Source organism: Camelus dromedarius, chromosome 16, assembly GCF_036321535.1.
Source record: "Camelus dromedarius isolate mCamDro1 chromosome 16, mCamDro1.pat, whole genome shotgun sequence".
NCBI lineage: Eukaryota > Metazoa > Chordata > Mammalia > Artiodactyla > Camelidae > Camelus > Camelus dromedarius.
Window position 1 is genome coordinate 8,379,242 of NC_087451.1, and position 20,812 is coordinate 8,400,053.

Genomic DNA, 20,812 nt, shown 5'->3' on the forward strand with positions numbered 1-20,812 from the left:
ATGTTAGGGAAGTGTTAAAGGTTTAGAGGAAGACTATTTTCATATGCACTTCTTATGTTCTTAAGAAAGAGAATGCAAATCATTTTGTACTTAGAGACAGATGCTCTGAGAAATTAAAAAAAAATTAAAACACTGCATAAAAATGTGACATTTTAAAAAGTTTTTTCTCTTCCTCTTGTTTCTATGTAGAACTAAGTAAAATATCATTTAAAAGTGTATTTAGGAGAGTGGCAATTTAGAGAGAAGGATTGACATGAATTACAGGAATCGGACAAATTTTGGCATATTAAAACAAGTAGTGTTTCATGTTCTAGTCCCTTGTGACACCTGGTGTCTATTCAGGCAACACGGACAAAGCTCATCTAGGTAATCGGGGTATAGTAAGAAGATGTTAGAGAATGGGTGAGAGGTGTATGAAACTCATTCTTGAGAATCCATTTTTGCTACTTGAAATACAACTCTTCTGTAGAAGAAGAAATAGGATTTTTAGTTCAAGAAGTTTTGGGTCTGTATCATACTTCATGTACAAACTTGAAACAGTTTGCATTTATGAGCTTTTCCATAGTACCTCCAGAACTCACATAGCAAAACCATTTTTTGCCAAAGAAAAATCATGACCTTTTTAATTTCTAATATGATTTTACTTATTTTGGAAGAAAACAAAGACTTTTCACTTTACAATTTGTAAGGCACTATCATGACAAGGTAAGTAGTGGAATGGATGTTTGTCTTCTAAATTAGTATTTCATTAGGACTTAATGCACAATTGTCCACTCTTTTTATATCGCATCTTTTAGGGCTCAAGTGAAGCTGGTTTATATGATAGATTTTAGGTTTAAAGATGAAAAAAATCATGAAAACAGAAGTGAAAACTGCCAACTGATTAGCCAGAATTATTTCTGAACAGCAGGAGCCCAGAAGACATCCTGTCAAATGAAAAGTTTTATTCCAATTAAATCTCTAATTAATGTGCACCCTGTTGTCTCTTAGATATTGCCCCTGCCTGGACTGATAATTATGGACCACAGGGAAAGAAGATTTCCCTAAATCCCTCTGTTCGACTTAAGGTAGAGAAACTAGAAATGGTAAATATTTTAAATTTTCATTTTCCTTCCATACAACAAGAGCAAGGAGGTGTTTCATTCTTTGAGAAGATAAAGGACTAGAGCCATTAGTTTCTTGGAAAGATATCTATTTGCAATTAAATGAATGGCAGTTTGGGTTTAAATTATTTAATTCATGTTTAAGTTGGACAGTTCATGGTGGTTCATTAATACAAAATAGAAATAAAATCTTTTGTAACTAAATTGACATTCAAATTAATCAGTTCCTTTCTGTGTAGGAATGAGATAAATGTGTTTTAGAATGTAGACTCAAAAGAAACATGGAATAAACTATGACAAAAGATAGTAGACTTCATGTATATAATGGCAATAAGTGCGAGGAAGTAATATTACATTACTCAGTTTTTTTAAAAAAGTAAAGGGAAACTAATTTTCAACAAAAGATGCAAGAATATACAATGGAGAAAAGACAGTCTCTTTAGCAAGTGGTGTTGGGAAAACTGGATAGCAGCATGTAAATCATTGAAGTTAGAACAGTCCCTCACACCATACACAAAAATAAACTCAAAATGGCTTAAAGACTTAAATATAAGGCAAGACACTATAAACCTCCTAGATGAAAACATAGGCAAAACATTCTCTGACATAAATCTTAGCAGTGTTCTCCTAAGACAGTCTATTCAGGCAATGGAAATAAAAGCAAAGATAAACAAATGGAACCTAATCAAACTTACAAGCTTTTGCACAGTAAAGGAAACCATAAGCAAAAAAAAAAAAACAAAACAACAGCCTACAGACTGGGAGAAAATATTTGCAAATGATGTGACTGATAGAGGTTTGATTTCCAGAATATATAAACAGCTCATACAACTTAATAACAAAAAAACAAACAACCCAATCCAAAAAATGGGCAGAAGATCTAAACTAGCAATTCTCCAATGAAGACATACAAATGGCCAATAGGCACCTGAAAAAATACTCAGTATCACTAATTATCAGAGAAATGCAAATCAAAACTACAGTGAGGTGTCACCTCACACCAATCAGAATGGCCATCATTCAAAAGTCCACAATGATAAATGCTGGAGAGGCTGTGGAGAAAAGGGAACCCTCCTACACTGTTGGTAGGAATGTAGTTTGGTGCAACTATTATGGAAAACAATATGGAGATTCCTCAAAAGACTAAAAAATAGACTTACCATATAATCCAGAAATCCCACTCCTGGGCATATATTCAGAGGGACCTCTAATTTGAAAAGATACATGCACCCCAATGTTCGTAGCAGGACTGTATGTAATAGCCAATACATGGAAGCAACAGATCCATTGATAGATGACTGGATAAAGAAGAAGTGGTATATTTATACAATGGAATACTACTATCAGTAAAAAAAGAATAAAATAATGCCATTTGCAGCAACATGGATGGGCCTGGAGATCATTCTAAGTGAAGTAAGCCAGAAAGAGAAAGAAAAATACCATATGATATTATTCATATGTGGAATCTAAAAAAGAGAAAAAAGAAGACACTAATGAACTCATCTACAAAACAGAAACAGATTCACAGACATAGTTAACAATGTGGTTGCCAGAGGGAAAGGGAGTGGGAAGGGATAAATTTGGGAGTTTGAGATTTGCAAATATTAACTACTATGTATAAAAATAGATAAAAAGCAAATTTCTCCTATATAGCACAGGGAACTATGCTCAGTATCTACCAAAAATTTGTCCTGGAAAGAGTAATATATTGAGAATTTCTACATATAAAAGAAACTTGATGATTAATAAAGAAAAATTACAAATAGAAAAGCATTTTAAAACTTTTCCTCTCAGGTTACCTGGGAGCTCACAGCAAAAATGTGCGAAGTCATTTTTTTTTTAATAAGAAATGGATATTGTGCTGAAGGTTCACAGCCTCTACTTTCCTGTCAATTTTTGTAACAGTTTTTCTGTCAGATAATGATTTTTTACATTTTAGGAAGAGTGTGAAAATGCATAACTAGAATAAATATACGTTACATCCATTCACATATTCAGACCTTTGCATAGTCCTATAATAATACCCTTTTCAATGCCAATTTGGATCTAATTCATTGTTCACATTCTGACTCAATTCCAACTCCATCCTTCAGCACCTTGCCAACTTTTAGAGTTCAGGCCAGTATTGCCATATTCTGCACATCTGTAGCATTAACATCACTTTCTAGTACCCTGTCATCTTTTATGTATTTTATCAGTGGGACAAGCCTTTACAATCCATGTGTACCTACCACTGTTTAAACACCTGGTTTGTGCCCAATAAAATTTTCTGATTAATTAGATACTTGAGATGTCTCCTTTGTATTTTTCAAAATCCTGACTATCTTTTACTAACTTGTACTCTTTTCATTTGTGGCTAAAATGTAAGTTCTGACTAATGACAAGTTTTTCAATCAGTTAATATTACTATTTTCAAAAAATAGAATATTTGAGGTTTAAAAACATAACTATTAACATCTAAAAGTGAATAATTATTATTTTTTAATGATACAGCTGTAACAGTTGTTTCTGAACTACCAAGATTTAATACCAACTCTTCCTCTGGATGAGGAGGTTATTATCCAGCTAATGACTACCTGGTAGCCTTTTTTTTTTTTTTTTTTTCAACTCAGTTTAAATTTTCCTAGCACGTGATATTTTAAAAATCTGATTAATTCTCTTAGAGATGTGAAAATCATCTAAATTTGCATTGATTCTGAGAAATACGTGTTACTTACCCATTAAATCAGAATTCTGCTTTTGGTCCTCCTTTTTATCCTAAGCAAATTGATTATTTTTTAATTTATCAAATTCATTTTTTATTATAGATATTGTTATAGCAGAATATAAAAATTAAGTGATAAAATTTTCTTATAAGAGTAGAATTTAACTTCATCTTAAGAAAAGTTCACCAATTTTTTTTTAAACTATACATACTCAGGTAAAAAAAGGCTGTTTGACTTAACTTATGACTGAAGAATTAAACTCTAGAAATAAATGTTATGGCCATCTAAAAGTTTATATTGGCAAATTGCAGACATTCTTAAATTGTAATGCAATATTTGTACACAGAATAACTATATATACACTTCACTTACATTGCTGATATATAATAGTCACCCAAACTGTCTTGAGAAATGAGGCTTAATATAGATTCAAACTAAGTAGAAGATCAATCTCAATTACAGCATTTCTTTCACAACTAATAAGAGATAATCCAAACATTTGCTGAATATAAAAAAGTCCCATGCTTCGTGGTGTGCTCTGGGAATTCCAGTATATTTTAGATGAGAGATGTTGACCACGCAGGAGTTCACTGCTGCACTCACTTATAAAGTTGGAGAAAGTTTGGTGCAGAGAAGGGGACTGCTCTCCAACCACTGGCCTCAGTGCAGCCCAGGTGGGGATCTGAGTGAGTGCAGCCTGGCCGTTTTGGATGCCTGAGTGGAGGAGAAGAAACAGTACAGCCTTAATATGAGGGCCCACTCCTTAGAAAGGGACCATCAGGGCTTGGTGCTTGGTACCTTGGCTGGTTTGTAAAAGCCCTTGTGATGTGCTGGTTCTCATGACCTCTTCCAGGAACTTGAGCTCTTTTAGCATCTCCACCATCTCTTCTTAGATAGACTGCAGGGATCTCCCATTCTTCAGTTCTTGGATAAGAAAATCGATTTCCTTCCTCGAACTCAGGTTAACTGTCATCAACTTTCTGTAAGTGTCAGCGAGGCTGGGTATGCTTACTGGCCCCTCTAGCCTGGCATTCTTTGAAGTTGTCTCCATCTTGCCATACTCCTGTTTAGCCACAGAAAGCTTGTCGATGTGGTGGCATTTGTCCTCGATCTGTGCAGCCACCGTTTTTGCCAGTTGCTTTTCATGGCTTCCATTAACTTGACTTCTAACAGACAGAATAAGTCTGAAAGTAAATAAAACACCCAGCAATATGGTTAGGACAGGCAGACTCAACACTGCCTCCCAGTGGAGACTCTGGAACATGGACTGAGAACACAGGCCATTGGGTAGCAGCAAAACCAGGACTGCACTCAGCTTCCTAAGGATCAGCCCAAAGCTAAGCTCCACAGAGGACAGCAGCCCCTCATGGCAGTGACCCACGACAGGGCTCTTCCCAGTTACCATGGATCCACCAGCCACAACAAGCCCCAGGGAGCACCCCAACATTCCACCTGGAACCCAACCAGCAACTGACATCCTGGATTGGCCAGTTATCTGGTCAGTGTCAGGGGGGTTGTCAGAGGAGAGGGTTGTAACCAAAATGTCATTTTCCCCATTATTGTCTAATGGTTATTTTTTCTTACCTCTTTCTTTTTGTGTTTATATCTGTATACAATAAAAATATAGTGAAATGTGTCAATGTAAAGTTTATGATTTCACAAATCTTTCAAATTCCTAACCCACGACAGTATTGGAAAAGTCAGTGTATGAACCATATGTTTGAATCACATCCATTAACACAGAATAAATACCCTCTGTCACATTTCAGTTGAAATACACTCTTACAACATGCATTCATCAGTTTGACGGTGGCTGAACTTGATAAAAGTGAAAAAACCCACAACGTATATTTTGATGTCTTTCTCTTTTGCTCTAAGTAATGTTTTTAGAGGTACATGTTTTTATTTGAATATGCTATTCATTCTGTTTGTAGGGCTAAACAATTTGACCTTGTAAGATTATATCACAAAATACTAATCCATTCTCTTAATAATGGACATTTGAGCTAGTTCAAGTGTGGGTTATTATGAATAAATATTTTTGCATATATACGTATGCATCTTTTTTCTAAATATCTGTTTTCATTTACCCTGTGAGATGAATACCTGGGAGCAGCTCTGTTCGGTAGGTATGTGCTAAATACTCCTTCATTTTGAAAGAGATTTCTTGAGGTATAATTTACATGCCACAAATTCACTCATTTAAATACAGAATTCTTTGGTTTGTGTGTGTGTAAATGTGCAGAGTTGTGTCTCCCTCACAATCTCATTTTAGAACAATCCTATCACAAGAAAAAAAGATTTCTCAATCCACACTTTTCTTTATCGGCTTCATTTGACACAGTCAGTCTCTCTTCCTCTTTGAAATGCTTCCATGTTATAGATTCCAGTTCAATACATTTTACCATTTTTATAATTTTTTTTTGTTGGTTTCTATTTTTCTAATGAACTCACTGGCCTTTCCTTCAGTGACTCCACTGATGGTTTCTACTTTCCTTCCAAATCCTTTAGCATCAGTTTGACTCAAGAATTAGTTCTTTTTTTTTTTCCCCATAGTTTACATTACGGTTTACTCTAGATCTAGTACATTCCATGGGTTTTGATGAATGCATAATGACGTATAGCCACTATAGTATTATACAAAATAATTTAATTGCCCTAAAACCCGCTTGTGCTCCATCTATTCATTCCTCCCTCCCTCCTTCTCGCCAAACCCCTGGAAACCACAATCTTTTTATTGTTTCTGCAGCTGTGCCTTTTCCAGAATGTCATTTGGTTGGAATTGTACAGTTTGTAACCTTTTCAAACTGGCTTCTTTCATTTAGTAATATGTCTTTTGAGTTTCTCCTATGTCTTTCATGGCTTGATAGATCTATTTTTTATTTTTACTGCACATATATCTTTTAATTTACATATATATACTGTTACATTGTTTCTAAGAACATTTAGAGATTTAGCTTTTTAAACTTACATAGTTATCAAAGGAATAAAGACAACCACAAAATAAGAATTACCTCAAAAAGATACATACACCCTGCTATTGACAGCAACATTATTTATAATTGCCAAGATATGGAGGCATCCTAAGTGCACATCAATAGTTGAACAGATAATGGAGATGCAATGTATGTGTGTGTGTGTGTGTGTGTGTGTGTGTGTGTGTGTGTGTGTGTATGTAATGGAATACAACTCACCCATAAAAAAGGATATTTTGCCATTTGCAGCCCTTCATTCACTTTTTTTTTTTCACTTCAAAAACCAGAATATTCTAACAGGCAGAGACATTTCCATTACATTAAAAACAACAAAATACCTAGAAATAAACTTAACCAAGGAGGTTACCTATATTCTGAAAATGAAAATGACACAAAGAAATGGAAAGATTTCTTGTGCTCTTGGATTGGAAGAATCAACACTATCAAAATGGCCACACTACCCAAAGCAATACACAGATCCAATGCAACCCCATCAAAATGCAGCCACTGTGGAAAACAGTATGGAGATTCCTCAAAAGACTAGGAATAGACTTATTGTATGACCCAGGAATCCTACTCCTGGGCATATATCCAGAAGGAACCCTACCTTAGGATGACACCTGCAGCCCAGTGTTCATAGCAGCACTATTTACAATAGCCAAGACATGGAGACAGCTTAAATGTCCATCAATGGATGACTGGATAAAGAAGAAGTGGTATATTTATACAACGGAATACTACTCAGCCATAAAAACCGACAATATAACGCCATTTGCAGCAACATGGATGCTCCTGGAGAATGTCATTCTAAGTGAATTAAGCCAGAAAGAGAAAGAAAAATACCATATGAGATCGCTCATATGTGGAATCTAAGAAAAACCAAAACAAAACAAAAACAAACAAAGCATAAATACAAAACAGAAACAGACTCATAGACATAGAATACAAACTCATGGTTGCCATTGGGATGGAGGGTGGGAAGGGATAGACGGGATTTCAAAATTGTAGAATAGATAAACAAGATTATACTGTATAGCACAGGGAAATATACACAAGATCTTATGGTAGCTCACAGAGAAAAAAATGTGACAATGAATATATATATGTTCATGTATGACTGAAAAATTGTGCTCTACACTGGAATTTGACACAGCATTGTAAAATGATTATAAATCAACAAAAAAATGTTTAAAAAAAAGAAAACTTTGGAAAGCGATAGATATGTTCACTATCTTGACTGAAATATGTATACATATGTCAAAACATCAAATTTTATACTTTAAATATAAGCAGTTTATCAAATATCACTTTTACCTCAATAAAACTACAAAATGTAAAAACAAACAAACAAAAAAAACTTGTGACATTCCTCACAGAACTAGAACAAACAATTTCACAATTTATAAGGAAACACAAAAGACCACAGACAGCCAAAGCAATCTTTTGTAGGTCTCTCTCTTTTTCTTTCTTCTTTTTGTTCTCTTTTCATATGGTTTGATGACTACAGAAGGCCCTTTAACATTTGTTGTAAAGCTGGTTTGGTGGTGCTGAAATCTTTTAACTTTTGTTTATCTGTTAAGCTTTTGATTTCTCCATCAAGTCTGAACAAGAGCCTTGCTGGATACAGTATTCTTGGTTGTAAGTTTCCCCCTTGCATCACTTTAAATATATCCTGCCACTCCCTTCGTGCCTGTAGAGCTTCTGCTGAGAAATCGGCTGATAACCTTATGGGAGTTCCCTTGTATGTTATTTATTGCTTTTCTCTTGCTAATTTTAATATTTTCTCCTTATCCTTAATTGTTGTCAATTTGATGACTATGTGCCTTTGTGTGTCCCTCTTCGAGTTGATTCTGTGTGGTACTCTCTGCGCTTCCAGGACTTGGGTGACTGTTTCCTTTCCCAAGTTGGGGAAGTTTTTGGTTATTATCTCTCCAAAATTGTTCTCAGCTCCTTTCTCTCTCTCTCCTCTTTCTGGGACCCATATAATGTGAATATTAGAGTGCTTCATGTTGTCCCAGAGTTCTCTTAAACTATCCTCATTCCTTTTTATTCTTTTTTCTGTTCTGAAGTAGTGATTTCCACTAATCTGTCTTCTAGCTCACTGATCTGTTTTTCTGCCTCATTTAGTCTATTATTGGTTTCTCCTAGAGTATTGTTCATTTTAGTGATTTTATTCAACTCTGTTTGGGGATTCTTTATATTTTCCAACTCTTTGCTAAAAACATCACTCTGATGGCCTTAATATCTTGGCCATCGTTACTTCAAACTCTTTCTCGGATAAATTACCTATCTCCTCATCACCTATTTCTTCTTCTGGGATTTCATCTTGTGCCTTGGCCTGGGAGATATTCCTTTGCCGCCTCATATCGTCTGTCTTTTATGTGTTTGTGGATTCCTTCCACAGGCTTTGGGATTATTGTTTTCTTATTTCTAGTTTCTGCCCCTGGTGAATGAGGCTGGACTAGAGGCTTGTGCAGGTTTCCTGGCAGGAGGAGCCAGTGCCTGCCCACTGCTGGGTGAAGCTTGGTCCTGGACCTCTGGTCCAGGTGGGTAGGTCTGTGTCTAGAGGCCTTTGTGGCTTAGGAAGTCTGCTGATGGGTGTGGCTGTGTTCCCACCCTGTATATTGTTTGGCCTGAGGCTTCCCTGCAGGCTGTTGGGTGGGGCTGGGTCTTGGTGCTAATGATCCAATCAAGACGTCAGCCTCCAGGAAAGCTCATGTAGGTGAACACTCCCAGAATGTCTGCCACCAGCTTTTATGCCCCCAGGGTGAGCTACAGCTCTCCCCTACGTCACCAGGAGACCCTCCAAGTCCAGCAGGCCAGTCTGGCCCAGGTTCCTATGAAATCACTGCCTCTGCCCTTGGACCTGGTGCACGTGAGTTTCTGTGTACGCTTCTCAAGCGAATGGAGTCTCCATTTCCCCCAGTCCCATGAGGCTTCCAGAGCCCAGCCCCCGTGGCCTTCAAAACCCAATGTCCTGGGGTCTCCTTCTCTTCCCAATGTCTGTATGCGAGCTGGGGAGCCTGATGTGGGGCTTAGAGCTCTCCCTCCTGTGGGAGGGCCTCTGCAACTTAACAAATCTTTAGCCTGTGGGTCGCCCACCCAGGGGGTATGGGGCCCAATTATATCGTGAGCACACCCCTCCTACCATCCTGCTATGGTTCCCTTTTTATGTTTCCAACTGCAGAAGCTCTTTCTTGCCAGGTTCCTGTCTTTTTTCGATGGTTGTTTACCATTCACTTGTGGTTTTGTTGCAGTCATGAGGAGAGGCAAACTTATGGTCCTATCACTCTGCCATCTTGACTGGAAATCGCAAATTGATTATTTTTATTTTTGAAAAATAAAATGACTGTTTTACAGCAAAGGAAAGTTATATTCTGTGTAAATTCAGCTTCCCTGCTTTTATTCCAAATATTCTTGGTGCCTATATTTCACTTAATAAAAATTTTTTTTTCTAAAATCCAAATCAAATACCCACTCAAATATTTCCTAAGGTACTCTTAATTAATGTAATAATATCCATATCACTTTAGTTTGAAATAGATCCTTCTATTTTAGTTGCTACTTTGTAGACAGATTCAACTTTATTATCCATTACATTTTTAACATATTGCCTATTTGGTAACAGATAAGGCCAATGTGTTCAGGTATTTAAAATGTAATAAAATTAAATCTTTTTATTCTATCTTCTATAAGTGTATTGCATATGGTATTTAGGAAATTAATGATAGAAAAGATTTCTCAAGGAAAAGTTGTTGACTGACTGTGTGGTTATTAAGTCATTAGCCAACACAGTACAATGTTTAAGAAAGACAGAGAGGTTAGAATTTGATGAAGGGAATTACCTGTCAAGATGTATGTTTGCGGGGCATTATCTTCATGCGATCCTCCATGTTTTAGTAGTCTAGGTAGACAATCTTGTATCAGGATATACTGGAAAGTAATTTCTAACACTAAACTAGCTGTGTGTCTCATTTGATTCCAATGTTAAACTTATAAGTAGATATGGTAAACACAGAAAACAGGGAGATAATTTATTAGTGGCTTGAAGATGAAGAAATACTGCACCTCCTCACTATTTATATTTTTGTACCTGAGAAAGATGGTTAGGGATACAGATGCCATTTTACTGATACTTGCTTTACCTCTTGCCATTTCTGTAACATTTGAAGAAAGCTGTAGTGAGCAATGTCTGATTATAGTCAATGAGATGTTCTTTGTCTTAGGCTGGGAAGGATATGGCTAATAATGTAAAGAAGTGAAATTTTTAGATTTATCATTTAGATACCAGAAAAAAGTTAAGGATATTTATTTGTCCAATTAACAAATTTGCATTTTTGTTTAAGGTTAATGATGACATTAGTTATTTAAGAAATTATTGGTCCCTACTTTTGATCAAAAATAAATTACTTCCAAGTTTCTTTTTGAAGTATAGTTGACTTACAGTATTATATTAGATTCAGGTGTACAGCATAGTGATTTCAGTTATTTTTGCAGTTTGTACTCCATTATAGGTTACTACAAGATAACGGCTGTAGTTCATTGTACTGTATAGTAAATCCTTGTTACTTACCTATTTTATACATAGTAGTTTGTATCTATTAATTCTATACCTGTAATTTGTCCCTCTCTACCTTTCCTCTCCTCTTTGGTAACCATACAGTTGTCTATACCTGTTAGTCTGTTTCTCAAATACGTCCATTTGTACTGTTTTTTATTTTTTTAAGATTCCACATATAAAAAATATCATACAGTATTTGTCTTTATCTGACTTATTTTACTAAGCATATTCTCTAGGCCTATATCCATGTTGTTGCAAATGGCAGAATTTCATTCTTTTCTATGGCTGAATAGTATTCCATTGTATACACACCACACACACACACACATCTTGTTAATCCAACCATCTGTTGATGGGCACTTGGGTTGCCTCCATGTCATAGCTACTATAAATAGTGCTGCTAAGAACTTTGGGGTGCATGTATCTTTTTGAATTATTGTTTTCATTTTTTCCAGATTTATACCCAGGAGTGGAATTGCTGGATCATATGGTAGTTCTATTTTTAGTTTTTTGAGGAACCTCCTTACTGTTTTCCATAGTGGCTGCATCAATTTACTTTCCCTCAGCAGTGTAAAAGGGTTCCTTTATCTCTTCATCCTTACCAGCATTTATTTGTAGACTTTTTGATGATAGTGATCTGACAGGAGTAAGGTGATAATCTTATTGTTTTGATTTGCATTTCTCTACTAGTTATAATTGTTGAGCATCTTTTCATGTGCCTCTTCACCATCTGTCTGTCTTCTTTGGAGAAAAGTCTATTCAGGTGTTCTGCTCATTTTTTGATTGTGTTGGGTTTTTGTTTTTTGTTTTTTTTTTTGATATTGAGTTTATGAACTGTTTGTATATTTTGAATATTAAACGATTGTTGGTCACATCCTTTGCAAATATTTTCTCCCATTCCATAAGTTATCTTTTTGTTTTGTTGATGGTTTCCTTTGCTGTACAAAAGCTTTTAAGTTTAATTAGATTGCTTTTATTTATTTTTGTTTTTATTTCTTTTGCCTTAGGAAACTGAGCCAAAAAAAATATTGTTACAATTTATGTCAAAGAGTGTTCTGCCTGTATTCTCTTCTAGGAGTTTTATGGTTTCTGTTTTTATATTTAGGTCTTTAAACTATTTTGAGTTTATATGGTGTGAGGGACTGTTAATCTCATTGTTTTACATGTGGCTGTCCAGTTTTAACAGCATCACTTGTTGAAGAGTCAGTCTTTTCTCCATTATATATTCTTGCTTCCTTTGTTGTAGATTAATTGACTGTGGGGGCATGGGCTTAACGTCTGAGCTGTCTGTTCTATACCAATGATGTATGTACCTGTTTTTGTGTCAGTACCACACTGTTTTGATTACTGTGGCTTTGCAGTATAGACTGATGTCTGGAAGGCTTATACCTTCAGCTTTGTTCTTTTTTTCTCAAGATTGTTTTGGCAATTCAAGATCTTCTGTGGTTTCATATGAATTTTAGGATTATTTGTTCTTGTTCTTGAAAAATGTCCTGGGTATTTTGATAGGGATTGCATTAAACCTATAAATTGCTTTGAGTAGTATGGCCATTTTAACAATATTAATTCTCCCAACCCAAGAACAGGGAATATCTTTATACTTCAACTTCCTTCATCAGTGTTTTATATTTCAAGGTTTATCTTTCACCTCCTTGGTTGAGTTTATTCCTAGATATTTTATTCTTTTTGATGTGATTTTAAACAGGATTGCTTTTTACTTTCTCTTTCTGATTATTAGTATATACAGATTTCTGTATATTAATCTTGTATCCTGCTACCTTGTTGATATCATTTATTAGTTCTAACAGTTCTGTGTGGAGACCTTAGGAGTATATATAGAGTATCATGTTATCTGCTAACAGTGACTGTTTTACGTCTTCATTTCCAATTTAGATAACTTTTAAATTGGTAGAGTGGATTTGATGTGGATGTCAGTCACGTTTTTCCTTAGGGTGTGCTGGCAGCTGTCACCTTGGTAGGGGGTGTGGTTGGTGATGGAGGAGCCTAGAGCATGTGCAGAGTGCGAGGGGGGATATCCTCTCTACTTGGTGGCTATCACCACCCTTTCAGGGGTGGGATCTGCTCCCAAGTTGCTGGAGCAGAAGCCTTGAAGGTTGGGGTCAAACCATCTCTGTTCCATCTAAATCTGTGTCTTTCCTTCTCCCTGCACCGGGACCTTTGCCTCAAAGGAGAGGAGTGCTGAAGCAAGTGGGGCTCGTGCACTTAGAGAGGTCTGAAACTCTGCCTGTGTCAGCATCTGCAGCTCTGCTCATGTGCAGCCCATGACCACATATTTTCCCTGGTCATGGTCACCCCAGATCTGGTGCTGCACTGTGGCATGAAGTGAGTAGGGCTAGAGCACTTGCTCAGCTTGGGCTGGCTCACGCAGCAAGCTGATTGCAGGAAATATGGTTGCCACACTGCTGTCAGAAATCTGGGCTGCTTTTGGGGTGGCTCTTGAGTAAGCACCAACAGTGGCTACCACTGCCCTACCTAGGCTGTACCCCACCCCCCTAGGTCACCTATGTGTCCTGAGGTCAAGTCTTTTCCCAGGTCCTGGCTTCCCTAGATTCAGTGCCACACTGATGTGGAATGAGTAGGGGTGGGGCGATCTCTTTTCTTGGGCTGGGGAGTGTGGCAAGAGGGTGCAGCTGCAAGGGCAGACCTCTCTCCACCCCACCTGGGGGCAGGCCAGCACCTGCTCACTCCTCCTGAGTGGAGTCTAGGCTTTTCCAGCCTGCTGTCTGTCCCAGCAGCTCTCCAAGCAGCCGAGGAGGCTTATCTCCTATGTGTAGGACCCCAGGACTAGGACTCCCAGGCTGTGGCTCAACCTGCTCACTCTTGGGGCGAATGTTCACCCATGCAGTCTCCCTTTCCTCTGAGTCCCCTCCCAGGGACACAAGTCTCAACCAGATCACTTTTCTTCGTGTCCTACCCAGTTACAATGTATCTTCCCTTCAGCTTTGGTTGTACAGGAGTCCTGCCAGTTTCCAGCTAGTTTTCCGTGAGCATTGTTCCACATGTAGATGTGTTTTTGATGTGTTTGGGGGGAAAGTGTGCCTCGGGCTGGCAGGATAGGGAAATAGCCTGTGACTGCTAACGAGGATGGGGTTTCTTTTGCAGGTGATGAAAATTTTCTGGAATTAGATGATTGAGGTACAACTTTGTGAATATACTAAAAGCCACTTAACTGTGCTCTGAAACAGTGAACTTTTTGTGCATTATATCTCAATAAATCTGTTACTAATAAAAAGTCACTATCGAAATATACACACACACATGCACATATATATATGCACACACATACCTACACAGAATGGTACCATTTATACAAAAATCAAAACCTAAAAATATTTTTAAAACTATTCATCATATATATTTATAAAAATATGAACTAATGGTATAAAAAACATACTGGGAACTGTCTATAAGAATCTCCATTAAAAAGAGAATGTAAGAAAGTGAAAAGTTACACCAAAAACTGAAAGAAAATATTTGTAACACACATAACACATACAATGCTGGTATCCAAGACAGCTGAAGAACTCCTAGAAATAAATCAGAAAAAGACCCACCAAAACAGTTCCCAGGTGTATACCCTGAAGAAATTTTTACCCATGTGCTGTAATAGGTATGTACAAGAATGTTCATTGCTGGTAAACAGAAACCCCCAATGTTCATCTACAGGAGGAAGGATAAATAAATTGTGGCATATTAATCTAATCAAATACTACATTATTGAAAGTGAAGGTATTAATGTTTCAGTGCCATATAACCACATGGATGAATGATAAAGCCATCCTGTAGGGTAGAAGACCAAATTTCAGAAGACCGTCACATGTTAATGAAGCTAAAAAACAGCCAAAAAACCCCCAAACAAACAAAAAACTTATTAGGGATACGTAGTGACAAACCATTTTAAAATGAATAACATGGAATAATAATGACATATTTCCTTAGTTGTGGTCACCTCTAGTGTAGCAGGACAGGAGTAAGTGACATAAATTCAACAGTATTGGCGGTTTTGTAATTCTTAAATGGATTCATGGATGTGTCATTTTATTGTCCTGCTTTAAAACTTATATATTTGTTATATGGATGTTTTTAGTACATTTCAAATATGTAATAAAATGCTTGGAAATATTAAAATGCTTGGGGAGAAGTTCAGAAAGGACTTTTGCAATGTTTTGTTACAGTGAAAGTCGGAAGTAAATATACTTAAATGCTAAGCTTTAATTATTATTATAATAATTTTAAGAAGCATACAAAAGAACTAAAATGCACAGAATAGAAAGCTGTGATATATTGATGTTTTTTTAAAAAACATGCAACACTGTATATGGTGTATTTAATTTTTGCAAAAATACAGTTTTTTAATATATGTGTATATTATATTCATAGCAAAAAGCGGGAAAATTACACAGCAAACTATCAACAGTGTTTGTCTCTGGAGCAGTGATTCTCAAAGGCAAGGATACAGGTTTTTTGCCTCAGGGGACATTTGGCAATGTCTGGGACATTTTCGGTTTTCACAATTGGGAGAATGCCACTAAATTAGGAATCACTAACAGAAAAATACTTTCTAAAACTTTCTGTCTGAAAATTTAAAACGTATTGCTAAATAATTTGTAAGTCAGAGACATTGATAATAAATGTGTAAAAGAAGTTAAATCTCACTTGTAGTTAGGAAAATTCAAATTAATAAACATACTACTTCATATCTAACATTGTGACAAAAGTGAAGGTGTGAAAACAGGAAATGCTGTTAAGAAAGTAGAAAAATAGAAGTGCTTATATACTAGTGCTGTGCACAAATTGATACGACCAGTTTGGAGAGCAATTTTACGCAATCTAATAAGGTTAACAATATATATACCCTATGACTCAACGTTTCCTCTTCTAGGGATGTACTGTAGAGAAATTTTCACACATCTATACAAGGAGACATGTATAATATCTTGGAATAAAAAACAGACTGTAGTAATTATAAAAGCCTATCAATTAGGGAATGGATAATAAGTTATAATACATTTACACAGTTGGACACCATTTAAAGCTAAAATAAGTGAACTAGTTATGCAGTTAACAATATTCAGCAACTGTGAAATCATAGCACTGAGGTAAAAAAATAATGTGTAAGTTTATTCTCTTGTTTTATACTATTCATGTAAAATCTTAAATGCACGAGAGTACATATTATTAAGGGATAAATGTAATAATGGCATCAAATCATGGAACGGAAGGGCACACCAACCTTAGGATAATGGTTCCTGCTGAAGAACAACAGGGAAAGCTTTCAACCAAGCCTGTAATGTTCATTTCTTAAAAAGAAAAACATATATATATACATATAGCAAATGAAACTGAGTATATATTTGATGATAGTGAGTAAATGGGTGTTCTCTGTATTATTCTCCTGTTTTCTGTTGGTCTATTTGGAATATTTTTTATGACGGAAGGAAAAGAATATCAAAAGTCAAGAATCATTGTTCCATGTTATGCAAGGCAAGTATTTATAACTTGTAGACAGGGTAGGCAGATGATGCTAGAGTAAGCTCCAGAATCACTTTTGAAGGCATCTTTCCTGATGTTTTTCCCTTCCTCCGGTCTCTCTCTCTCACTGTGCCCAGCCACCTATACATTGACCAGTTTGTTTTTGCCATAACATATCCTGTACACACTTGTATTAAATTACGTACTGCACTAATTACAGTTATTTACATGTTATTCTCACCCTAGATGCCATAGCTCTTTGAGGGTAGCGTTTATATCTTGTTTGTGTATCCTTTTGCATAGTTTAGCGCCTGACAAATAGTCAGCACTAAATAAATACTTGGTAAATAAAATGATAGATAATGGAACAGATTTCAAAGGAGGAAGAAATATGCAAAGGACAATGACCAATATTAACCTTTACCTACATTTTAGTTTTGATGTTCTTGCCAGAATCCAATAATAGGGCATCTAGTCAGGTCCTATGCATCAGTTAAGGCTAATTTGCTCTGTGTAACCTGAGAACCTAAAATAACAGTGGTTTCCATTAGAAATGTATTTCTCTCACACCAAGAAGAAGCCTGAAGGAAGGTAACTGAGGGCAGGGACCAAGGTTCTACATGCTTTGACTATGTTTCTCTTCCACTATATTTATTGAGGTAGCTCACGAACCAAGATGACTACTTAAATTCCAGCCATCTTTTCTTTTTTCTATCCTTTTCTTTCCTTTCTTCTTTCATCTTTCTTTTTCTTCTTTTAATTAAGCTCAAAGGCAAAGGGAAAAGAGGTACCTACATCTACTTTTGAAAGGCTTCCCAGAAGTTCCCTACAAGTTCACCTTATTATATACATAGTCTTATGACCTCACCAAGCTGCAGAAGGGACTGGGAAATATCTTTTAGGTGGATGACAATGCTTCTAGCTAAAAATTATGGTTCTGTTGCTAAAGAACAAGAAGAGAATGGACATTGAAATAACGGGTAGCAGTCTCTGAAATTCTGATCAGCTACAGGTACTGAAAGAGAAGTAGAAAGAAGTGGATTCCAGAGAAAGCTTTTGAGTTTTCCATTTCTGTTAAGCCTGCCCATAAACAAACCAATAATTAGAATATTTTGTACTTAACCCAGTTCCTGTCAACCTCAGTTTTGGTCTCAAATACAAAATACTGACAAAATATCCATGTTTTAGGGTGCTGCTTACAGAAATTAATGTTAAATTGGATTTGTAGGATTTCCTTGCTATTTTTCTTCTGCCATGTCTCATATTTTAAACTAAGGAATAGCTTGAATTTTGGTTTTAGGTATATGCTTATCAATTCAGCTTCAGCCAAAGTGCTAGCCTTGAAGGAAAAAATAAATGAGGTGGTGGTAGATCAAGAAGCTAATATTTTACAGAAAATTAATCCATAAATAGTCAGCAGACTTTCTTTGGGCATGGTTGCTGTTCCTGATACTGATTCTCCTCACTGGGTTGTAAAATAGAGTAGTAGTGAAAAGTTTTGTTCTTTGGAGATTTGAAAAATTGCTTAGTACAGGTCCTTTTCCTTCCAGGCTCTAAATTATCTTGGCATTCAGCCCACAAAGGAACAGCAGCAAACCCTGAGACAGCAGGTGCAAGCAGACCCAAAGGGGACCGTGTCTTTTGGAGGTAATATTAGCTTCTTCATGTTGTATCATCATAGAAACTTAGTCAAAGGGTTATTGTCACCCATTTTCATTAAGAGTGTCTCTTCTTTAGGAGAGAAGGAAAAATAAAGCCACATCTATTTCAGGTTCCTTAATCAGTACTCTAAAAACTCAGCTAGAATTTCTGGCCCGACTGGGTCAGCAGAAAGGAGAACTTTCTTAGAATCTTTCAACTTTAAAATATCATCATTCTATCATATGCTTTTTTATTTTTAATTTATTACATAAACGTTGCTTTAGTAATAACAAAAGAAAGAGTACCAAATGTAGAAGCCCAGTTCTGCTCCTGTGAAATTCGAACCTTTTTTCAGCCAATATGGTATAATAAATATTTTTATGATGCTGTGTATTTATTCTCATTCTCACTATGTAATTATTACTAAAGATAGCGTAATGTCGACATACTCAGTTGACATATTGTAAAGCCTTTCGACTATTGGGAACTTGGGCGGTTTTTTCCATTAACTGATAACATAAATAAATCTAAATTTAATAGTTTTTTCCTTCTTTCTCTGATTCCCGGACAGGCTTAGGAATTGAAAGCATCGGGTACATAAGGCTGTGTGTAGGCAGGGCATTTAAACCAGAATCGCTGGAAATCTGGGAAGGAGCAATTATGTATACTGTTCCCTGCCCCCTCTCAAGCAGTCCAGCAACTACCACTCCCTTACCCTTGGAGAGGAAAACAAGTACCTAAACGCTGTATCTGTCGTTGCCAGCAACTAGGGAATTTGAGGGCATGTGCGGTGAATTATCACTCACAACACACACCCAGATTGCTCAGTGATATTTGCAATCATGTTCACACTCTGTAGGCAAGAAGTTGTAGGATGCTCTCTGAAGAAGCTGAACAAAAGATCAAAATAGCTGGCTCCCGATTACTCTGTAGTAAAACCCACTAGTTAACAAAGCAAGTTATACACACTAAATTTCTAATCAATGATTTAGTACCTGATTTCTTCTCAAATATGAACTCAGAGCCAAAGGCCACCAGATAGTTGGAGAAATTCTCCAACATAAAATATAGAGCCCAGAAGTATCAGACAAATAGAAAAAGAGGAACTCAGAAAAAAGAAAAAAAAGGAAATATTGCAAGAGCAGAAGAGAACTTCAGGTAAACCATAATTAGCATCTTAGAAAATATAAGCAAAGCTAAGAGTAGGATATTGTAAAATAGGAGCAATTAAAAGGATCCTTGGAAATTAAAAATATAATAGCTAAAATGTTAAAAAAAAATTGAAGATAGATGAACAGGTCACACGCCATATCCGAAGAAGCTTACAGTTTGCTAGGACGGCATCAGGCAGTGCTCTACAATAGTCAAGAGAACATGCCTTTGAGTCAGATCTCAAGTGGAATCCTGCTCCACTGCTTATCTGCCAAGTAGTCTTGGGAACTTGAAGACAGTTAACTTATCTTAGCCCCAGACTGCTGTGAAATGGAGAGGATAAGAGGACCTACGTCAGATAATTTTGAAGATGAATTGTGAAGTGCCGTGCATGGCATACACAAGCTGTAACAGAAACATTAGCTGTTGCAATTATTATTACTATTATTATTATTATTGTTATTATGCCTTGAGTTCTTTCAGTTAGATCATAATCGCAAATCATAATATTGTCATATGTTTCAGAAAAAAGTTCTACTCATGATAAAAGAGTTGGAGAGATAGTTATGCCTGTGATGTGAATCTGCTCTTTTATTATCATGACTGATTTAACTTCAGCAAGGTTAAGCAAAGTGAGTGAAGACCAGTTTATTTCTTACTTCTTATGTGTATTTAAATGTATCTGACATTTCAATTAGTACTATTTTAAGGTAATTTATTCAAGTTAAATTTTAAGCATTAGTTAGAACATATAGCTTCAAATTCATATAGAAAAAAGGTACGATTTACTTAAGTGAAGTTAAATGCTGTGTTCTTACTGAAATGTGTTCCATTTTAGATTTTGTCCAGGTTGCCAGAAACTTGTTTTGCTTGCAGTTGGATGAAGTAAATGTCGGCGCACGTGAAATTTCCAACATATTAGATTCACAGGTAGAGTACGCCCTATGCAATTGTCTTCTTTGTGCTTAAATCATAAATCTTGAATGTTATGTTGTCATACAGGTAGGCTTTCTTTTATATTTTACTTTTTAAACATAAATTATGCAACTAATACATGCTTCTTGGATAAATATATGAAATACAGATTAATTTAAAATCAAGAAACGTATTAAAGAAATTACTAGGAACCTGATGCTCTGTTACCCCCGTGTGCCTTTCCAGTTACCAGTGCTCGCCCTCCTC

The 20,812-nt window shown here is 36.2% G+C and overlaps 1 protein-coding gene across 4 annotated transcripts in view; it reads left to right on the plus strand.

Moving 5' to 3' along the window:
- STXBP4 (syntaxin binding protein 4) overlaps positions 1-20,812 on the plus strand; it is a 167,106-nt gene that overhangs the window by 32,992 nt on the left and 113,302 nt on the right. For all 4 annotated transcript variants that reach the window (XM_064494946.1, XM_064494947.1, XM_010990369.3 and 1 more), the window contains 3 exons: positions 991-1,085; positions 18,388-18,484; positions 20,469-20,560. In XM_064494946.1, coding sequence (XP_064351016.1) covers positions 991-1,085; positions 18,388-18,484; positions 20,469-20,560 — 284 coding nt within the window. The remainder of the gene's footprint in view (positions 1-990; positions 1,086-18,387; positions 18,485-20,468; positions 20,561-20,812) is intronic.